At 31.9% G+C, this 24164-nt stretch overlaps 4 protein-coding genes across 4 annotated transcripts; all 4 read left to right on the top strand.

The window, feature by feature from the left end:
* Window positions 1-2692: 2692 nt before the first annotated feature.
* LOC121130014 (uncharacterized) lies at window positions 2693-3564 on the top strand. Its single transcript, XM_040725699.2, has 2 exons — window positions 2693-2776; window positions 2850-3564. The coding sequence occupies exons 1-2, from the start codon at window positions 2765-2767 to the stop codon at window positions 3492-3494; spliced, it is 657 nt and encodes a 218-aa protein (XP_040581633.1). The 5' UTR covers window positions 2693-2764; the 3' UTR covers window positions 3495-3564.
* Window positions 3565-9135: 5571 nt separating this feature from the next.
* LOC121130013 (uncharacterized) lies at window positions 9136-10093 on the top strand. The gene is made up of 2 exons (XM_040725698.1): window positions 9136-9277; window positions 9346-10093. The coding sequence occupies exons 1-2, from the start codon at window positions 9266-9268 to the stop codon at window positions 10009-10011; spliced, it is 678 nt and encodes a 225-aa protein (XP_040581632.1). The 5' UTR covers window positions 9136-9265; the 3' UTR covers window positions 10012-10093.
* A 9427-nt stretch (window positions 10094-19520) lies between these two features.
* LOC121130438 (uncharacterized) lies at window positions 19521-20414 on the top strand. Its single transcript, XM_040726187.2, has 2 exons — window positions 19521-19598; window positions 19667-20414. Exons 1-2 carry the CDS (start codon window positions 19587-19589, stop codon window positions 20339-20341), a joined length of 687 nt encoding a protein of 228 aa, XP_040582121.1. The 5' UTR covers window positions 19521-19586; the 3' UTR covers window positions 20342-20414.
* A 3220-nt stretch (window positions 20415-23634) lies between these two features.
* LOC121130471 (uncharacterized) lies at window positions 23635-24164 on the top strand. The gene has a single exon (XM_040726215.2). It carries the CDS (start codon window positions 23673-23675, stop codon window positions 24162-24164), a length of 492 nt encoding a protein of 163 aa, XP_040582149.1. The 5' UTR covers window positions 23635-23672.

Here is a 24164-nt window from a genome sequence, read left to right as displayed (position 1 = left end):
ATTCTCTTAACAATATTCTGCATGCTTATGTCGAGTGTCCATTAGTTACCCTTTTTAATAAATTTGTACCTCTTAATTTAGTTGAGAAAAAGGAAATCATTTTGTTTGTCTTGATGACGAAGAATAAGGCGAAAATAAGACTATATTTTTGCTCTTTTGAGCGGCAATGCTTATATTGGCAATAAGTAGATTTTGGAAGACAATATTATCAAACTATTGCATAAAAAGAAAAAAACCACTTCATCCACTTTCCTAACTATTCTGGACCCTTTCTACTAACCAAAATACCCCCCTAGCCCTCAGGTTGTACAGGTGAAGTGATAGGCTCCAAGGCACTTTAAAATCCACCGCCACCGCGTTTCTATGCATCTAAGACCCCTTCTAATATATTATAATACACTCCGATCCACAAGTTGTACAGGTAAACTTCTGGGTCCCGAGGCAGGTGAAATTTATCTGCCACGGCTTGCCTGATCATCAAGGAACCCTTCAAAAAATCACAAAATACAATATGACCCATGAATTTTGTAGGTGACCTTTGGGCCTTTTGTTAAATATATCATTCAGTCGAGCATCAAGAAAACCTTGTAATATTGCATAATACACTACGGCTTACTGGATGTCTTGGGGGACAGCAGTTCATCTGCACAGTCACTGGCCCATTGTATATTATGGGAAATTAAATAGGGTATTTTATGGCATGTTTCTTCATCATTTAATAGTTTTAATAGTTAATAGTTCTCCGATTATATTACTTAGTACAATTGTGTCCAATGATAATGTACACCAATGTGACAATAAACGTGCACATTTCTCTAAATTTTAAAGCAAATTTTCAATTGGCACTCAAATTTAGTTACCTTTGCATCCAGGGATGCAAAGTATATCCTGCTGAAATTGTATAAAGAGATTATACCCTTACAAACACTTTACCAATCATGATTGCAAGTTTTCTTATATCCAGCAGAAAATAAGCTTTCTAAAATTTTTTGGATCGTAGATGGACTTATAAGCGTAAAGGTATTTATGAAATCCTAAAACGTTATTGGGACAAAGAAAGTGCTCTATCAAAAGCCTAGTTAAAGGAGAATTGCCTTGTGGGAACCACTGAAGTAGTTAAATCTGTATGAATTAGAATCTATCGAAGATGTGTTTAATCAATGATGGCTCATTCAATGGGAATTAGTATCAAACAATGAGAAGAATTGTCTATGGGAATCTTAATATGAATTGCTAAATCACCTCGAGCCTCTATTACAGTCCTAATACAATGCTAAAGCGCGGGCAGGGCTTTGCTGCATGGTCCTTTGGCAAATCCTGGAATTCCTTCTTGATCCAACTGATAAGTTTGTCTTTAGTGTTGCATGGGGTTCTGTTGGTTTGTTTTTCCGTCGTGTCCCCCACATAAAATTCATCGGATTCAAATTCGGTGAGTTTGAGGCATAAGTACGGCGAGTGGAAGTCGTCAAAATTGTATTCAATTGGAGCATTTTATACCTCAGTCTGCATTGATATTTCTCTAAATTATCTTTAGAGGCCTTAAATGCATTACTAACCTTGCGACAAACGTCTCACTGAGTCCCAGAGTTAGAACAATTGTTTTATTGTAACTCCCAGCGTGGATTCCAAAGAGCGCTCCGTGCCTTTTCCAAATATTTGGGACAACTAATTCCATTATACCAACTTGTACAAGTATGAAGCAGGTATCTAACAAAAAAAAATCAGCCACATAAATCCCCTAGTTTGCCCAAGAGACTGCACCAAAGTGGTGGCATATATAGCTTGCTCACCCTGTATGTCAAAAAGTTTTCAAAATATAATTTATAGCTGCCTAAGAAATGTATTAACTGGCTATTTTATATGATATGTTTCCGATAATAACATAATACTGTCGAAAGGTGGGATATCAAGATATTTTTTAAAGTACCCTCTACGAGGCCTCCTTTGGACTAACATTCATGTCGAGCATTTGAACCAACTTGTAACCTTGACTACTGATACAGCAAGGCAAAATTTAAAAACAAAAACAACATATGATCAGGACCATTACTACCTTTTGTAGAGTGGGACAATAAAACCTTGTTGTTAAATTTGTAAATATGACGCTAACAGAAAGTTGCATCATACTAAAATTGCCGGTGTACACCCGATTGAAGTTTTATATTGTTGATTATTTAATAATGGTATCCTTAAAAGTTCAAACTTCTTTTAGTATAATATAAATACTTTAATTATACCCTAATTTTGCAAGGTAATGGTATTTTTAATTAACTAAGCTCAACAATTAATGTAGTTCAAAACACTTAAAAATAGCTAAGACAAATTATGATCGTAATTGATTATTCAACTATTCATGTTTATTATTAATCCATATCAAAAAACTAAAATAATTTCTAACCGCAGTAAAAATATTATGCCGACGTAAATATTTAAATAATTTAAAAAAACTGCGAAATTAAAATAAGTTTCATTGACATTTACAATTTGGATTAAGTAAAAGCATTTATTGAAAAAATTAAACTTAATTAAAACAAGATAAGACAAAAAAATAACAACTGATGAATATATAAGGATTTTAAAATAATAACAATTATGATATTTAAAATAAAATAAAAAAACTTTTAGGTAACTGGTTTTGCAAATAAAGAGATTAAAACTGGATTCTCATTTGAGTCAGAGTGTTGAAAAAAATTTACAATAGTATATAAATACTGAGAACGTCAATGTTTGACATCAGTTCACATTTGAAGATCCAATTCAAAAGATGAAGAGTTTTGTAAGATCTAATTATTTTTAATAAATAATATGTTTTTTTTTAATTTGATATGATTTTAATATTGTGTTCATAGGTTGTTGCTTTGGTACTCTGCTCCGCCATCAGCATTGATGCTGGAGTATTCTTCAGAAGAACTGGTCGTACCTCTGAACCACTCAGCTCATACGGAGCAGGACAATTTGGAGCCGCTTCATCTGTTGAGCAAGTATCATCTTCTTTCGGTGGATCTGCTGCTGCTGGAGGAGCTGCATCTGGACCTGCTGCCCCCGTTGTCGCCATCTTGAGTGAAACTAACAATGCTCCTGGAACCCTTGGAGACAACAGCGACTTCGATAATGCATTCGAAGCCGAAAACGGAATCAAACAAGAAGCTGTTGGATCCACTGTTGTACTCGGTGAAGACTCTGTCGTTACAATGACTGGATCTTACCAATACGTTGGTGAAGATGGTCAGACCTACGTCGTTGACTGGGTCGCTGATGAGAATGGATTCCAACCTTCTGCCGCTCATCTCCCCAAGGAAGTCCCAATCCCATTCCCCGAAATTGCTGAAGCCGTTGCTGCTCAAATCGCTTTTGCTGCTCAAGAAGATGCTGCTGTAGGATCTGCTACCACTGGTGGATTAAGTGGTTCTCCCGCTGCTGGGGGATTCCAGCAATCCTTTGGTGCTTCTGGACAAAGCGAATCTGTTGCTCCCCTTTCTAACTACGGTCGTTAAGGCTTATATTTAATTCCTACTTTTAATACCTTCTTGAAATATATATAATTAAATTCACACAAAAAACTTATTATTGTTTATTTATTAAGAAATACTAAAACTTATTTAGTATATGATAATTTTAAAATAAAATGACGTTTAAATTAAATGTATCTCTAGAAAAACAAATTTTCTGATCATTTATAAATTTGACAATAATTTTGGATTAGAGTAACGTTATATTTGTTTGTCTTTTCATTAACTTTTGTTTATTTATTAGCCACATTGGATTTATTCATACTTTATATTAATTTTTGGTTTTTTTTTTTTAATATCTCTATTTAATTTATTTATCTTTTAAATATTTCTTTTTTTTTCTTAAATTAAAAATTATGTTAATTTTTATCGGAACATTCATATTTTTTAGAAAACGATGAATGTGGGAAATTTTTTGAGAACAAAGTTCTGTCTTTAATAAGAAATTTAATCAGGTTTGAATGGAAAATATTTCGGAATTGGATAACGAAAAATAATTGAATATTGTGCAGTCAAATATAAACGTATTGAAGTACATATTTTTAATTTAACTTTGCAAAAAGTTTACATACTATAAACTTGAGTCTAGTACGTTTTTTTGCTAATATATAGAACTTTTAATCTTATGCCTTTACTTGAGTGTGAAATTGTGAATAGTTACCTGTAGGACCAGTATTTTTGATTTTCAACAAGGCATTATCATTATTCTTGCATTCTTAAGAAGAGAAAATATAAGTAAGACTTTTGGTTCTATAGATTTGAAGACCATTTCCTTATATCAGCCGTTTGTTATATTAATAGGATAGAGTTTTTTTTTTTTCTATTGTAAAAAGGATAAAATGCAATATTTATAATAGCGTAACGGTAAAATATTATACTTATATTTATAAATATATTTGTAAATTTTACTATGAATTAAATTATAATTATAAGGTTTTTAAAGAGAAATGAATTATCCTCAATGGAGTTTATGTTTATTGAGAATTAAAAACTAAAGGTAAGCCACGGCAAACCTTGGGAAAGGTTCTATCAGAAGTACTAGTTTCTTATATTTGAAAAAAACTAAGCATTGCACAGTGAGTAATAAATAAAACTGTTTATTGACATAAATATATTAGTTATTTACGTGAGTACCCATCATTGCTCGAAATTATTATGCATCAAACAACAGTGATACTTTAAAAATATAGCTCGTTAGGCTGAGACGGTACGCAGTTTGGTACGGTGTACTAGTAAATTATTTTTTAAATTAGAATTAATGTAGTTTTTCAAGTTTTTTCGATATTTTAAATTTATTTCCTTTACAAATAAATTATTACTGAATACACTAAACTTCTCTATAAAACAAAGGTTGAGATAAAATATACACAGGTTATAAAATATTATAATTCATAAATTTATAATTTTTTTAGTGCAAAAATTTAACCTTGTCTACATTTTCCTGTATTAACCAAGACCGATTAGCTGTTACATTATCGCCAGCTATCGAAAAAAAATATGTCACTTGATACAAATGTACGTGTAGTTGCGAGATATCTTGAAGCTAACTTGGAAAGATTATGATATTTATCTGATTTTTTGCTACTGCATACAACTGTGTTTTCCTAAACTGGGATGCCTTTTATCGTTGTTTAAGACATTACCTCTATTTCTATTTGATTTGGATAATGTTTTATTTCTTTTGACTCATATTCGTAGGTGTTATATCAATATTCAAGACGCAATAGATATTTATGACACAAAAAATATGTTCAATTTAGAAAAAAATAACAATCAACGTAGTTTTCTCCTGTTGATTTATTTATTATGTATAATATATAAACAATTTATTTAACTTTTCGACGTTATAATCTTAAATTTAGATACGTTTAACAAATTTCATAATTATTGTAAGTATAAAAATCATTTATCAATCAAATCGTTGTTAATGCACTTTTGTACTATGAAATACACCATTTCAAACTCCAAGTTGAAGTGCATACAAACCTGAAGTTCAGTTGAGCTGAGAAAGAACACAGTTTAACTATTAGAGAATATAGCATTAGTGGATCAATCTAAAATACCAATTTGTCATATAGTAATTTATTAATTAATTTATTTAATGAACAGCCATTGGAAATGATCTTAGACTGGACGGGACTAACTTTTGACTTTAACTATGTATAAAAAATGTATTATTTTCCGTCTATAAATATTTTTAAAGTTAGATTATTTTTTTTTTTTTCGAAAAACGAGTGATTTTTGCACTTTTTCGATTGATGCAATATTTTCATAATACTGACAGTATATAAATAAAAAATTGGCTTTATCTTTTTCTGTTTATTGACCCATTTACACACTATGTTTATGATTGTATCCATAAAGTTTCTGAGCCAAAAATTGAAAAACTGATCAAATCGTGTATTCCAAAACTTCCATTGATTAAATGTACATATTGCTCTATAGTAATGAGTGGGTGTTAAAATCAAATTCAATTTCAGCCAACTTTTTGGCTGCAAACGCATGTTTTAAGTAATTTAAACAAAATAATTTTTAATTTTCAGGGGAAAAATAGCCCTAACCCCCAATAATTACATACTTTTGTACCCATTTTTTTGCATTTTTTTATCTAATTCCAAAGTAATAAGAAAAAATTTGGTATGTTGTGATCATTTAAGCCTGTTTATGCTTAAATCAATAGTTATATAACATTATAAGTTTATAAAGTACAGTTCTCAGATCATATAAAAGGTCAAAGGTAACAAAAAAAGGTCAACCTCTTCTAAATTTATATTTTGGCGTGTGTATTAGGGTGTCCAACTTTTTGGGGGACTTGTCAATTAGATCTTCTCCTCTATTTTAATGAAAAGTTTATGTTTCTAAAGTTTCAGTCTTCAAATGGCGTTTTCGACCTCTATCGATATTTGATTTTTTTTTTTTTGACAACATCCTCTATTATAAAGGGATTAGGAAGTTTCAACTTTTAAATCATGTTGTTGAATTTCAAAAGTTGCATTAAAGTTCCTTTTCTCATGTGATATATAAAAATATAATCCCTTTTTTTTCAGTTTCAAGAAAAACAAATTGTATTCCACAAGATACTTAATTTTATCAAACCATCAGTAACGTATAATGCCTCTGATAAGTTGGCTAAAATATCATTTGAATTAACATTTCCCCCCCCCCCTAGTTATAGGTTTTAGAATGCAACATGATTCTTAGATTCATAGTGGACTCAATATGATTGATACTGTTAAATAGAGCTGTGTAAAATATGATGCTGCAAACACGTGCAATATTTTTTCCTGAAGATTTTTCGTTATTTCCCAAAGCTTTTATCATTATTATTTATTTCTTGAAGAGAAATAATTCAAGTATAAAGTAGTAAACTATTGCGTGTACTCTTGAAAGAAAGAGAGTAAAAATGAGGATTTATTAGGTGGAACCCTTTGTTGGACTTGAAGTATTATTGAGGATCGGCATCGAAGTATTTCCAGGCTATATGGCTTTGCTATAAACGGAGTGGGATTTATGTTTATGCTCCTGTAACAGCTCCTGGCAGCTGATCTAATAAAAATTAAGGCAGCTATGCTGCTCACTTCTTAACCATTCTTCTATTTGTCTAAAACATTACATTCATTTTCAGTTGATTTCATTTTTACTTGCCTGATAGTAATATTGTATGCATCACTGTACAGAGTTCATTACAACATGTTTTTAGAAGTAGATTTGGCAGTTTGTACAGGAGATTGGTTTTTCAAAACTGTTACCATTATTATTTTAATACCCAGAGTAATACGTAATTCAAGTCTTTTCGGTTGTAGTACCCTCTGTTAGTGAACATCTTTTTTTTTTCTTCACGTAGTAGAACTTGGTTGATATATTAACCCCAATATTAAGCAAATTTTATTTCTTGGTACACAGTTGAGATCCCCTGAAAATTATGTGAACTAATCAAAAAACATTAGCTTTGAGTATAAATCAGGTATAATTTCGGATTATTATAGTTGAAATATTTTAATTTCATGGGCATGTCATTACTTTTGATACTAAGAATGTACTCATTAACTTTGATGAGATTGAGTGTGATATATGGGATAACAGCTGATATTACATTTGGTGCAATGCATATACACAAGTATGAAAAGTACACAAATTAAAAGAACGCCTTAAAAATAAACAAATGAATCATATCAACAAAAACTTGATTAAAACTTCCAAAATTTGCGATTAGATAAAAAGAATGCAAACTTTTGAAGCATCAAAACTTAAATGCTGTTTACAGCATTAAAATCTATTTATCAAAATTAGGGAGTAAACAATTCCAGTACACTAACACAGGGTTAAATAATTGAATAATAAACAAATACGCCAGCAATTCTGAAGGAATAAGTGTATTTAAATTAATACCTTCAATGGATATAAATGCAATTTATGAGAACCATAATAACTGACTTATAAGCTCCTTCCACAAATTTTTATGTTTATTTTTCTAATATGATAAAATGATACATTTTTAACAATTGTCTTGAGAATATAAGCCTTACAACTCTTTATGTTCATTTAATCACTATTCATTATTTAGAATTAGAATCCGGGAATAACTTCATAATTTTTTTTAAACTAATATCCATGTTAATCCGTTTGTTAGTTTTTAATTCCATAGATAAATTCATATATTTAATGACTTAAGAAACACCTCCCAAAAATGCATTGGACACTTCATGTATATAATTGTTTAAGTTGGTTAATTGCAGTACGTATGGTTGGGACCAACTCTATGGGAAGGTCGATGCTCTTGCAAAAACTTATGTTTATACGTTAATCCATGAGTATTTTCCTATCTGAATAATACATCATTTAGAATGATTATTAATTGATAACGGAGAAGTGATTAGCACTTCTTCCATTTGAGTGAATGAGGTGTTTGTTTATTATTTAATTTATTTCAAGTACTACAAGAGTAAAATTTGATCTACATTCGAGCCTAACATTACCGTATTGTGTTTATAAAATGATCTTTAAAAAATAAAAATAAATTGTTGCAAAAGAACAATCATTAATTTACCTATATGACAAATATATAAAATAAACAATACTTATCAGTTTAAATTAAAATAAAATGATACAATCATATATATCCGTAAATTTAATATAATTTTTCGGTAAAATGTCCCAAATGGTCCTTTGGCGACATATCCGTTCTGAAAATTGTTCTTTGGCAAAATGTACATTCGGCAAATTGTCCTTGAGCCACATAATTCTATTTATATATGTATAATTAAGATTTCTATAGATATATACATCAATAGAAGGTTTTTCTTGTTCCTTGTATACATTTAAGGGATTAAGATAAGCAACTCATAAGAAATTCTGAATCATTATTTGAGGAATAATATTATCAATGACCATGAACATTAAATTTTAAGCAACTTTAGAGGTTTGAAATTTAAAAAAAAATCTTTTACTTTCCTTCTTTATAAATATTGCTGATGAAAAGAATAAAATATATGTTCCTTCAAATTAACTAAAGTGAAGAAGGATCAAGCAAAATAAAACGTTGATAATGGTTTCAATCTTCTTTTTATCAACCATAAATTAATTTTAGTAAAACAAAAGTAACAACTTGCTATACTATTTTTAAATAAACCGGTTTAATACATATGAAGAGCCAAACTTGATTCCTTTTTCGTGTGTCACTAAAACTAACAACAGTATAAAAGGATTTGGATGCAAAGCTTCCACATCAGTTCATATTTGAAGATCCCATTCTAAAGATGAAGAGTTTTGTAAGATCTCATTATTCCTAATTCAATATATACTTTTGAATTTGCAATTATTTTCACTGCTTTCATAGGTTGTTTCTGCTTTGGTACTCTGCTCCGCCATCAGCATTGATGCTGGAGTATTCTTTAGAAGAACGGGTCGTACCTCTGAACCACTCAGCTCATATGGAGCAGGACAATTTGGAGCTGCTTCAACTGTTGAGCAAGTATCATCATCTTTCGGTGGATCTGGTTCATCCTTCGGTGGATCTGCTTCATCCTTCGGTGGATCTGCTGCTGCTGGAGGCGTCGAATCTGTACCTGCTACTCCCGTTGTTGCCATCTTGAGTGAAACTAACAATGCTCCCGGAACCCTTGGAGACAACAGCGACTTCGATAATGCATTCGAAGCCGAAAACGGAATCAAACAAGAAGCTGTTGGATCCACTGTTGTACTCGGTGAAGACTCTGTTGTTACCATGACTGGATCTTATGAATACGTTGGTAAAGATGGTCAAACCTACGTCGTTGACTGGGTCGCTGATGAGAATGGATTCCAACCCTCTGCTGCTCATCTCCCCAAGGAAGTCCCAATCCCTTTCCCCGAAATTGCTGAAGCAGTTGCAGCTCAAATCGCTTTCGCTGCTCAAGAAGATGCTGCTGTAGGATCTGCTGCCGCTGGTGGATTCCAACAATCTTTCAGTGCCTCTGGACAAAGCGAATCTGTTGCTCCTCTCTCCAACTACGGTCGCAAATAATTTTTCTTGACTACAAAAATTTTTTATTCATTCTTTTTTACGCCAACAATATCAAATCAATAAACTTTATACATTAAAGCTATCCATAACTGTTTTATTGGTTAAAAAAATGATAATCATATAACAATGAAGATGCAAGGTCTCTAATTTCATCAGAATGAATGAATAGTTATGCAACACATAAAATAAAATTTGCAGGTAAACATATACTATATATAGCAGGGACAATTATCAATCCCCACACGACCCATTTTTGTAGTCTTCTACATGAACTTTCAGTTAATTGAATTAATCCAATTTTTCAAAAGAATGATATTTATTAATGACTCAAAAGGTAAAAGAAATAAATCTCAGGGTACATATATTTCTTGAAATAAGAAACCATAAATTATACACTTCGTATTAGAGGTTGTCTTCCTTGTATCATATTTGAAGTTGTCACGTAAAAGGAATGCTTTTAAAGAAATTGTCTTTCCTTGTCAAAATTAATCAATTAGACTCATATGTTGAGTTGTGACTACTTTCATTTTTTTATTTCTTTATATTTTTAATGTAAAAATAATTTGATATTTTGAAAAACAAAAGCTAATTACAGGTGTATCATATTTAATTTATGTCAATATAAAAATAATCTTGAATAAAAATCAAAAGCAGGAAAAAATCCTAAATTATTTTATGACTTAATATATATATATATATACTCCCAAATATTTAGATATATATAAGATGTGCAAGCAATTTGTGTGTCGCAATAAGGATTTATTTTAAACAGTTTTACTCTCCACCTATGTAATCATATTAAAAAAGTAATATCATATAGTGAGAAAGCTTAATACATTCTAATTTATTTTGTAAAACAATTTAATCTCCACCCTCAATAGCAGTCTCGCCACTTGATTCTGCAGCCAATCCTAGAATTCCTTTTTGATCTGATCAATAATAGCGTATTACGTTTTGCAGACGTTGTTAGACTTGTTTCTTGATCAAGAGCTAAACACACACAAAAAAAAACACATTAGATGTAGATCGAGGAGAGTTTGGAGGGCAAAAGTTTGTCGACCTGAAGTCGTGAAAACTATCTTGGAGCCATTACAGAAGTTTTTTTTTGTGTATGTGTGATTGGGAGGCAAGACCTGCTGCTACATGCAAGACACCAATTGGCAACCATATCTATCTAGGGCTTCACTTTGTTAACACGACCAAGTAGGCATCAGTGTTAACCCTAAGGCTTTGACGGGGGCATCAGGAAACATCATATATCAATCACAGCTAACCAACCCAAACACCATAACGTGGAAAAGTAACTTCTTCTGTAAACTTTATTAATAAAAGCTATCCATGACTGCTTTAATGCTAAAAAACTTACCTCTTAATAACTCGTTTTATTCATTTGATTCTGTTCGGTCGTAAATGCTTAGTGATATTTTATAAGTTATTTATCTCGGGTTACATTTAAAAATATATAAAGTATGCCAGTTTGGGATAAACATTAAAAAAACTGGAGTACGTCATCTATTAGGTGTAGTCAAAATCCAGTATTTTTAATAGATTTTTATTAATATGGTTAAAAAATGACAATCATATAACAATGAAGATGCAAAGTGTCTAACTTCATCAGAATGAATGAATAGTTATGCAAAACATAAAATAGAATTTGCAAATAAATGCATTTGTTACAATTTTCATATACTGTATACTTAGAAGGGACATTTGCCAATCCCCACACAACCCATTTTTGGAATGTCCTTCATGAACTTTTAGTTAATTGAAGGAATCCAATTTTTCAAAAGAATGATATTTATTAATGACTCAAAGGTAAAAGAAACCAATCTCAGGCTACATGACGGCGGGCATATCCTTGTGAAAGAAGGCCAACCACCTGTTGATCTGGTTAATGAACCTTTTTTATACAAAAATTGTCTTATGGGCTATATTTACTTGGATATTATAAATGACATATGATTTTGTTAAAAAAAATTCAAGAAACGCATATAACCCTAATTAAATATTTAGATATATTTTTAATATACTCAATATCAGAATTTTATACTGTCCTAGACTCAGAATAAGAGCATGAACAAACTGTGAAATTAGAGCTACGAAAATATATAAAACGCAATATTTATGTGACTAAACGCCAAAATTAATTTTGACCAAGTAAACACAAATATATGTTTACACATTACTGCTAGCTCACTTAAAAATAAACAGGGGGCTCTGCTCTATAAAGCAAATATGAATGATAATAATAACTTTAAAAAAACTAATTTCTAAGGAAAAAAAGCGAGTTTTTTTTGTTAAGCCCGGGAATTTTTAGACCAGATTTTCCTGAGTGCCTTTATCTTGAAAGCATAAAATGACCTTAGTAGCCTAATAATTATTGTTTTGTTGCCTCAGGAGGGGGGTTTGAAAACAAAAACAATACTTACATAGTTTAGTGTTTTGTTACCTTGAAAGATCTAAATAAAAGAAAAAAATATAAATTATATCTTCATTGTAAATACATGTACTTAGTCTCATTTTTTTGGAAATTATATCAATTTCACATTTTTTTTATCAGAGATAATGTTTTGTATGTAAAAAAAAAAAAATGAAAAATTCACATTATCCTTAATCTTCCCCTCGTCTTAAACTTAAACTTTTTTCAACTTTAAAGTACAAAAACACATTTTAATGATATTCTTCTTCTGATTATTGGATGTATTTTCAAAAGTATTTAACATAGAATCTCTAAACTCCTCAAAAATAATTTACAATTTTGAGATTATGATCATCTTGAAAAGAGAAATCATATTCCTCCGCCGTCTCTATGACTAATATTCTTTTAAATTTAACAGCAAGGTTATAAAGCAATAATAAAGATAAATTTGATTCCAATGCCACTCACAATTGGAACAACAATATATCTGAACAGTTTTAGTTTTGAGTTTTAATTTTAGATACAAGTGACCTCACAGAATTTGATGACTCAGACTATTTTTATTGTGGAATAAGTAATTTCGTATTTTTTGCTTTATTTCAATGGTGTATAAGATGGGTTATAATCATACAATTTAAGCCAAATATGCCCTCCAACTTCATAATCCCCCTGTCGTAAAATCCCTTATCCCTATCGAAAAATCCCTCGGACAACCAATTTTCATAAGCCTCTAGTGAGGCCAAATTTGTACTCTCAGACTCATTGGCGGAAGGCAAGAACAGGTGGCATTCACTTGGTGTCAGATCCAGAATGTAGGATGGATGCATAAAATCTTCCCATCCGAGCTGCCCGAGCTTCTGGCGTATAAACAAATATGTGTGCGTCATGGCGTTGTTTTAATGATATCTTTTTGTCTCCTATTCACCAATGCTGACCACATCTGTTTGATCCTCAGCTTCAAACAAGTTTACTCTCTAATTCTACCAAAAAAACTTTAAATGCTGTATTTTTTCCTTTTGTCGTAAAATCCGATGTGACCAATAATGTGCAAGATATACTTAGTCTAAAAAAAGGGACATGATCAACAAAAATTACTTAATTGCCCAATCGAATATAGTTTATATACACGTTGTTCTATAGGATATTTTTCAAAGTTAGTCATTTTGCCCTTCAAACAACAGGTGTGCATAAATAGTAAAGGACACGCCAGAGTTAAAATTATAATAAATTCCTCATCATAAAATATATATATATGTCTTGCGTAAAGTCAAGACATACATCTTATTAATAATAAAAGAGGACCTTTAAAATTAATATTTTAAAAGTTATTTAGGATTTGTAGAATGAAAAAATATTATTTTTAATTCACAGAAGCTTTTCAAGGCTCATTGATAGTACAGGGTCGTTCAAGTATATCTGGACCATTTTTAACTACATCTTCAGCAATAAGAACACCATTTAACTGGGTAGTTTCAATGTTAAACTGAGAAGTTGAGCCTTAGCTTTAAGTATGCATTCAAGACAAGTATTTACGATGGAGGAAACACGGAGTAACACCAGCATCGAACTGGCTTACGCGGGACACAGCCCAGCGTGATTCAAGAAGATCATTGAGTATCCAAAGAGCTCAGTCTACGACGTCTAAAATCACTGGAAGTAAGAGGGGTATATAAGAGGATAGCCCACAAGTCCTGGAGTGATAAAAAACGCACTTCCATATTTCTTGTAGGACTGAAACGGTACATCAAAGAATCTCCTGGAACTTTGATTAGCGCCATTGCCAAAAAATAGTTCCAAGTAAGCCGTGCAAAAAGGGCCATAAACACTAACTTGAGGTTGGAGTCATATCACCTCTACAGACAAAATAAAGGCAACCCAGATTGCCCATGGAAGAAAATTGGTGAACGATTTAAAGTCCCTTGGTAAAGGAATCATTTTTTATTTGGATGAGAAACAATGGACTGTCTACAGATCCCACACCATCAAGAACGAAATTTGGTAAGCCACAGAAAGAGCTAATGTCCCTCACGTCTTTAAAACGAAGTTTCCAACCAGCATCATGACCCTTTGGGGTAATTGGTAGCAACGGCAGTGTCGTGCCCCCCATCTTTTTTTAGTCATAATAGAGCCTGAGTGCTGACGGCTACTGTGAACTTCTGTCTGACCAATTGATTCCTTGGATAAAAGCTGAGGTAAATGTTGTCGAGTTTCTGACTCGGCTCTCTCTCACAAGGCCTGCAAGACCAACACTTGTTTAAAGAAGAATATGTGTCATTTTGGGACACCTAGTCTGGCTATCTAACTCCCCTATATGAATCTTATGGATCACTTCTTTAAAGAGGTAGTTGGAAAGGAAGGTCTCTTTCAATTCGGAGAACAGCGTCGACTCCTTGAAGGCTTATATCATTAAGTACAAAGACAAAGTTTCCCAGGCGAACGTGACCAAGGCCTGCAAATCCTTTAAACCTAGTGTTGAACGAACAATCGCCGAATTTCTATTAATAGAACTTGTAAATAAAATTTCAAATATCTATTTGCTTCCCTTATTGATCTAAATGCAGTTAAAGGTTGTCCATATTTATCCGACGACCCTGTATATAAAATGTAGACCACAAAAACATTGATTTTAGGCCATAAAAGTCATTTTTATGTTTCCTGAAGTAAACACAACATCTCAATCTAAGGACAAGAATGGTGCCTAATATGTTATGGTCCGTTCAAAACATCAATGCCAGGACCAGAGAGAAGAGAGTCGAACTTTGTCGTGAATTGTATTAAGTTTGTAGGTCGAGGACGAAACTTGTTTTCAGCGATAAAAAAAAGTGGGATTTGAACCCAAAATTCAATAGACAAAAGGATTGGATTTGGTCCAGGTAGAATTTATTGTTTTCGGACGTTATCGAAGGTCTACGTATGAACCAGGATAATTACATATTAAGGATTTTAGAGCCTGTGGCGTTTCCATGGTTTAAAAGTAGCACCTTGATTACACGCAAGATGGGCCTCCCATACACACCGGAAGCCGAAACTCAAGAATTGTTGGAACAGCACATTCAATTTTTGGATAGATCAATGTGGCCACTTTCAAGTACAGATGTAATTCCCCAAGATTATTTGGTATAAGGGTATCTAGAGTCGAAGGTGAAAGTCCGATCCTCTCAAAGTTTGGATACGTATCGAAATGCCATCGAAATGCATATGACTGACAATCCCCCAAAAAAAAAAAAAGGATCCGTATAGAATACAACTCATTTCTATAAATATACTTATAGACTTTTATTAAAACATAATTAAGATATTTCTATGGATAAAATCAAACTTGCGTTAATAATGTTTCATGTAAAGAGTATGAATATTTGTTTATACATACATATACCAGTGTTAGTACCCGGCATATCCCGAAGTAATTGGACGTCTGCTCAAAGACAAATTTGCTTGAATAATATAAAAGCTAATCCCCCAAGAAATTTACAGTGTTATTTTACGTTTTTCAAGAAAGTACACTCAATACTTACATTATAATAAACAATATAAATAAAAAGGAATTATAATAAGAGTTGAACAAATAAAAAAATAATACATTGGGATGACAAGTGTTGCCCGTATTTACTTGGCCCAGTCAGTCCAGTCTTAGGACTGTCGATCATTGGGAGCGGTCCTTAAGAATTTCGGCTCTTGGAATTTTTCATTAAAATGTCTATGTTTTATTAAGCTAAATATGATATAAGAGATATGCATTATTAAGACTACTGAACATATGCTGCAAAAAATATTATTATTTTCTTCATTATAATACAATGTAATAGGAAGATATTATATTTCTACTTAGTTATATAATTTATTCTATTCATGCGCGGAAAACTGCTCTCGGGAAAATTGCCAGTGGAAGATTGCCATGGAGAAAATTACACATTAGGAAAATTGCCATATTTTGATCAAACTTCATGATGAATAATAACACATCATAAATTCCCTTAATATTATTTATGACAAATATCTAAACATAGGAAGACATAGACCAAGGGAGTACCTTCAAGTGTGAGTAATATTATTGCAATAGAATTTTATTACATTTTTTGAAATTTAATCAAATCCGATAACCTTTGAATTCAATGTCATTTTAGAACTCTTTTGTGCATTCTCTCTGCTAACACCCCGTGGATGACTAAAGATCACATATGATGATTCAGCATAAAAACAATCTTTAAAAAAATAGCAATAAAAGGTGTAAATTTTATTTTATATAAATAAAGATGTACAGAACAGGATTTCATAGAATTTTTGAGTCAATCATAGTCTTCGTACTCAAATTTATGAGATGAGTTAAGATATTTATAAATTTTTATTATTGTAAAGAACTTTTATTCAATTTAAGATTCTTTGAAATCTTTTTAAATCAAATCCTGTAATTTTGCATTCCATTATTGAAACAGTTAATTTAGGCTACATTAAGTGCTTCTTCCGACACGTCCAAAGGTTTATTAAGACTAATTTATTGGTAAAAATGAATGATAACTTTTAGAAAAGAATACAAATGTATTCTATACTCAATTTGGAAGAAATCCTTATAGCTTGATTTTGTGTTGACAGTCCACATACATCAAATCTCGTCCTTTTTAAATGTTGATATTATGGATCTACTTATCTCTAAATGTTTTAAGGGATTTATCTTTGATATGTTGTCTAAAAACACGAAATGTGTTGTGGGCTTAAAAATATGATTACCTTACTTTTCATGGTGGATATGACTCCTTAGTACACAAAATTGATAGGATCATGAACGTCATTAACTTTATTGTATCTCGTAATCTTTCTTTTAAAATCAATTGATAGGTAGACAGTTATTTCCAATTATATAATTATTATTCAATAAACATTTAAAATTGTTCACAACTTTATAAAAAACTAATTCAAATTCAACCAATTAACGATAAGAACACTGTTCAGGAAAAGATATCTATAAAAATTTATAGTACACAAATAACTCTGTGAACTAAAAAAAAATATTTAATAGTGTTGGGTTCGAGTACAACTGGAACTTCACATTAGCCGACAATTTTACTAAAATGACTCAAACTCGCACGCGTCTTTCAAGTAAAATCAATAAAAAAATGGGACATTTTTCACTTGGGAACATATTTTAATATTATTTAAAAAATCGAAATTCCAAAATTTTAGACTTATTATTCATCCATTTCAGAATTTAGAGGCCCCTAAAGCTTTGGCGTCGAAGACACCTACCCTATTTTAAATGGCTGTCTTTTGAATGTTTTTAAAGATATTGATCTACTTTTAAAATCATTTAAAATATATTTTAAAAAAATGAGTTTTTATCCACAAGGTCAGCAGATCAAAATTTTGATCTCAAAAAAATTGAAACATCTCCATTTTTAATTTCACTCAAACTTTTAAATATAAATTCGAAATATATGTATGTATATTCCAATCTAATATTACACATAAAAAATATGAGGGTCGGTAGAGTAAATTTTGGAATGTATCATTAATTTATATTTTCCTAAATCTAAAGCCTTGACCTCTTCATAAAATGTTCATTGGACGATCATTTTTAACTTCAAATAGTATCAGGGGGAATCAAATATACGATATCGAATCACCTCAAGGGCGTAACCCAGGAGCTACCATCCAGGTTTGGCATTTTGTGATAAAAAGAAGAATATCTCACAGAGGCAGATATAATTATTGGCTTTAAATCTTGCCTGCAAATATTTTTTGCAGTTAGTTACCTCTGGTGGATGAGAGTATTGGCACTTAACAAAGCAAAATGCATGGTTTGACTTTCGTGTGACGATTTTCTGGGTGGAAAACTGAATAAAATTAAAGATTGAATTCCCCCAATGTTGTGGTTTGGCATTTGTATGTTCAATAATAAGAACTTTTTAAGTATTTCCACAAAATAAATTTGTAAAGTAGATTGGTATCTTTAAAAACATTTAAAATACAGCGATTTAAAAATATGATAGGTGGCATGGATGGCAAACTTTAGAAGCCTGGAAATCCTAACCCAGAGAACAAACTGGCTGAAATTTTAGATTTATAATGAAACAAAGACTAATTTGGACTTCAAATACTCGCCAAAATATATTTTTTGGAAAATTCAAAACTCTAACCGTTGGATAATTGATTTGTAAAATTTATGGTATAGAAAGGACATTGAGAAATTAACGTTAATGAATTAAAAAGTAGAAACCACAATACATAATATTTAAAATATTGAACTCGATCACAATAAAAAAAATGTTACACTGTTTTAACACATACTTGACTCTTCCTGGAACTCAAAAATACAGTCATAAATGAAGTTATATTCAATTTCAATTTGACAATTAAGTCCTAAAATTAAAATTCATTCTTTCAGACCGGAGAAGTGGACTTCTATATTCTCCAAGATATAGAACCAAAGAAAGAAAGGGGGAATTAATGGAAGATACTTCCAACTTAATCACCATCTCTAGAGATATTCAAATTCCACGAGGAACTACGGGATGAAATTTGCTCTAGATGTAGTCGAATGGTTTGTCATTAGGGATGTCGGAGGGCCAAAAGTGTGAAAAAAGATTTCAATGGAAATCAAAAGAGTCTAGCAACAGAAGAGATGTACTTCTTTTATTGCTGGTGTCAAAAGTGGCCTCTCCAGCCTCACAAGCCTTTTTCCACACACTTTTTTGATTAGTTCATCCTTACTAAAAAGTTTAATTTATCGGAAGGTAAACATAATAATCTATTGAACATTATTTCAAAAGATACAAAGTCTAAAAAATTAACCAAATTAATAACTAGATTAAAAACATTTAATCATCTTTTGTGACAAAGTTAATAAATAAATAGTCAAATTTATTATAATTAAATTCGTTCACTCGTTTGTGTACTTCAATTAAATATGATCCGTACATATTCTCAAAATAAATTCAAAGTCAAGACCATCATAAGTTCCCTCATAAAGAACAAGTTTTAATTTTTTTTCCTCCAGCAAATAAAGAAGAGAGCGGTTTGTTTTCTGTCCAGTTGTTAGTAAACATAATTAAACTATGTATAAAAAAGAGTTCATAGTTATTAATGTGTATATAAAGGCCGAGTATTCCATGAACACAACATCAGTTGCATTTTCCATCATTGGCAATCAATAACACCAAAAATGAAATATTTAGTAAGACACACTAAAATGTTCTCTCGAATTAGTTAATTCATATTACTAAATATGTTTGTATTTTCCAGGCTCTTTGTACCTTAGTTCTCTGCTCTGCCATCAGCATTGATGCCGGAGTATTCTCCCGAAGAATTGGTCGTAACTCACCTCCAATCAGTTCTTACGGAGCTGGACAAATAGGAGCTGCTTCATCCTTTAACCAAGTCACATCCTCATTCGGTGGATCTGGTTCATCCTTCGGAGGATCATCTTTCGGTGGATCTACTGGAGGAGCTTCATCTGGACCCGCTGTCCCCGTTGTTGCCATCATCAGTGAATCAAATAATGCTCCCGGTACCCTTGGAGACAATAGCGACTTTGACAACTCCTTTGAATCCGAAAATGGTATCAGACAAACATCTTCTGGATCCACTGTCACTATTGGAGAGGAATCTGTCGTTGTCATGAAGGGATCTTACGAATATGTTGGCCCTGATGGTCAAACTTACGTTGTCGACTGGATCGCTGATGAGAATGGATTCCAACCTTCTGCCCCTCATCTCCCCAAGGAAGTCCCAATCCCATTCCCTGAAATTGCTGAAGCCGTCGCAGCTCAAATTGCTTTTGCTGCCCAAGAAGATGCTGTTGGAGGATCTACTTCTGCTGGTGGATTTAGTGGTTCTGCTGCAGGTGGATTTGGACAATCTTTTGGTGCATCTAGCCAAAGCCAATCCGTTGCTCCCCTTACACAATATGGTCGTTAAGACTTTCCTTCCTAAAATTTTATACTTTTTATACATTCTTGAAATATAAATAATTAATTAGAAACGAAAGTTGATCGAAATAAATTTAATTTAAAAAGAATATATGTATTTCTGATTTAAGATTTTACAAAATTTCCAATTTATAGTGTATTGGATCATCAATCTTCCTATTTAGATTGGAAAAATCTTTAATAACGAATAATATTTAAGAATGAATTTTTTTTAATCATTACTGCAGATGCTATTTATGTATAGAAAAACACATTTTAGGAATTATCAAAGGAAAAACAGTTGGTGTGTGAGCTCATATTTATTTTTTGTTCATAAATATATATGTATTTAATTAAAATTATTATACATTTTCTGCACAAATACATATTTAGATGTAGAAATAGTTCCTGATTATAGAAGTAAATAATTTTCTCACTTTATGAGGATCATTGTTTTTGTAATAATAATGGCAGCTTTTCATTTTTTTTATTTCTGTAACCAATTAAATTTAATAGAGCAAAAAAAATAAAAAATTCTTAATAGAAATTCAAGGTTTGACAATTATTGTCATTATTGCTAGAATTTTCACTCTGATGTATCGTACTGACTTCTGGAAAGAAAAACAGTTTTTGATATTACATTCAACCACTCATCTACTATGACGTCATTATTTAAAGCGTGGAAGAAGTAAAACATCAGGCGACCACACGTTATGGTATAACCTTGTATTTCTATTAACCTTAATTTTTAGTATAATTTCCTACTCGTTACTTTTAACAAACCATTAGTGAACTTGGATCTAAAACACCCTGATATTAATAAAAGTACTTCTTATCATTTGTCTATCTAAATTCGATAGCCAATAATATTCAGCATGATCTTAAAATATTAATTTAGATTATATTCAATTCATTATATATATTGATATTATATTGTTCTGGATCTTTTTGCATAATTAGCCAGTTTAATCGAGATTTAATGATTTTAATGTACTGTTTTCCTTAAAAATAGTTCCTTTGTTATTCTTATGGAATTTTTTATGAAATGTTTTTTTTTTATGTAAGAACTGAGGCATACCACGATGGCTACTGATTTATAACGCATAAAGTAATAAATATTTAATACAAATTTTTGTAATAATATAATTTTTTTTTTTACTTTATGAATAACCAATTTCATTTTAAGCAACTTCGAACTCATGTTGATTACATCATTTAAAATTAAGGATTTATTTTTTCTCCATGGCTTATATTACTCCAAATATTTTTTTAAATTTTAATTGATATTTACGAGTGAAAAAAGAATATTTAAAAAACTGATACAAATTGTAAATGACGTAAACATTATAATCATTCAACATGTAATAAAATACAGTTAATTTTTGTGTTTCCTTTGTAATCAGTTCAATAATCGGGTTATAAAAATGATGTTTTTTAATGGAAAGTTAAGTGTTCCAATCGTCTCTGGCTATGATGATCGTTGCAACATTTGATGAGTTGCATTCAAATGAAAGTAGTGTGGAAAAGATTGACTGTTTTCATTTTTAAATAAATTCAAACAATAGCAGACTTACCGAGTGGTCTATTAAAATTTGAGCACTTTCAATTTTATACTTCAACTAAATATAATTTATTTATTAACTACAGAATTTCAATCAAATTAATAATATACTTAAATGTGTCTCTGCTCTCTTAATCATAATGTATCCCCTTAGCTTAATTTTGGCTTTTCTGGCGGTGGCAGAAGGCCTGGCACCCTCTGCGTCCAATACTACCTGAAAGTTGTTTTGAGGGATTCGGTGTTTATATGACGGACACTATAGGCATTCCCTCGACATGTACCCAAAAGGTGTAGTCGAAGGGATTGGCATCAGGGATTCAAGGGGATACAAAAGTGTAAAAATAATTCAAATTGGACTGGGCTGTTTCCTTTAATAATTTCAACCATTCAACCTTAATTAATTATTGAATACGTAAGTGTCCAGATTTCAATGAACTGCCCGGATAGATATGATGTGTTAAAATTTTGTGCATCAAAGTCATATAATACTATAAGCCTGTATGCGAAAGCTCAAACACGTCCGCTAAAAATGGGTAGAAGAACTGAAAAATTATCTGAATGACATAATTAAGTTCAAAAGGCCATTTGTCGACAATTTGTTATATTTTTACAGAAAAAAAATTATTTTTCAGATTTAAATATAGACAAAGACACACCCATATTAATAAAATCAGGCCTGTGATCACAGTTTTTATAAAATCATATAATTTCAATATAAACCCTATCCCATGCCTTTTTTTACCATAGACATATAAAGACATTGAGCAATTTCAATCTTATAAAGGGTTTATTTTTTGAATAAAAATATGACAAATATTTTTATGAATTTATGTATAAGATGAATATAGATTTAAACATTTTTGTTGAAAATTCAAAATGTTTTGAGGCGTAGCAATGCAACTAAAGAGTAATCTTAATATACAGAAGGCCCATCTAGCCGTTGCATTTGGAACTACCACTTTTTTGACGTCTGACAGCTGTAGTAACATGCTCATTGTATTTAAATATTTTGTAAAAGGTCTCCGGTGTACAAAATGATTAAGATTACGCTCGAAGAACATTGGGAAATACTGAAGACTTACATCCACAATGGAGAGTCTTCAAACGAATTTGCAAAAAAATTACGTCGGTCGAAATAAAGCGCATTCCAGGCAGTTTGTGGGAAAATTTGTGAAGCGTGTGCACAAAAATTGTTCGTTAATGGATAAAACAACGGGTTCCCATGTTCGTCCAGTGCACTTCATCGAAAAATTGCTGATTTTGCCGAAAGCAAAAACGAGCAAGGAGCTGCCGTTACAGTCAATGGTGAGCACTATGGGGCCATGTTGGAAGATTTTTTGTTTCCCCAAATGGAAAAGGAATACATCGACGATATTTGGTTCCAACAAGATGGCACTACGTGCTACACAGCCAACGTTACAGTGGATCTTTTGCGCACTGTCTTCGACAATCGCATCATAAGCCGAAAGAGCGACGTCAACTGGCCTCCTCGTAGCTGCAGTTTGACTCCGTTGGACTATTTTTCGTGGAGAACCGTCAAGGATAAATGTTACGCCAACCATCCAGAGACAATTGACGATTTGAAGCACGAAATCGAAGTCGTCATTGCAGCTATTGAAGCTCACAAAATCGAAAATATATTGAAAAATTGGGTCGACAGAAGGGGCTACTGTAAGGCCAGTTACGGCGGCCATATTAATGAAGTGGTATTTTATCATTAACCAGAATGTTGAAGCTTTTGCTCTTTGTACCTTAGTTCTCTGCTCTGCCATCAGCGTTGATGCCGGAGTATTCTCCAGAAGAATTGGTCGTAACTCCTCCAATCAGCTTTTACGGAGCTGGACAAGTAGGATCTGCTTCATCCTTTAACCAAGTCACATCCTCATTCGGTGGATCTGGTTCATCCTTCGGAGGATCATCTTTCGGTGGATCTACTGGAGGAGCTTCATCTGGACCCGCTGTCCCCGTTGTTGCCATCATCAGTGAATCAAATAATGCTCCCGGTACCCTTGGAGACAATAGCGACTTTGACAACTCCTTTGAATCCGAAAATGGTATCAGACAAACATCTTCTGGATCCACTGTCACTATTGGAGAGGAATCTGTCGTTGTCATGAAGGGATCTTACGAATATGTTGGCCCTGATGGTCAAACTTACGTTGTCGACTGGATCGCTGATGAGAATGGATTCCAACCTTCTGTTTTATTATACATTTTCGGCACAAATACATATTTAGAGGTAGAGATAGTTCCTGATTATAGGCCTCCCTGA

This window comes from Lepeophtheirus salmonis, chromosome Z (genome assembly GCF_016086655.4).
Source record: "Lepeophtheirus salmonis chromosome Z, UVic_Lsal_1.4, whole genome shotgun sequence".
NCBI lineage: Eukaryota > Metazoa > Arthropoda > Copepoda > Siphonostomatoida > Caligidae > Lepeophtheirus > Lepeophtheirus salmonis.
Note: the sequence above shows the minus strand (reverse complement) of the source record. Positions and strands in the feature narration are given on the sequence as shown.

What these genes read in the sequence shown, in the direction of transcription:
- LOC121130471 (XM_040726215.2), top strand. Translation starts at nt 23,673, where the DNA reads ATGCCGGAGTATTCTCCAGAAGAATTGGTCGTAACTCCTCCAATCAGC.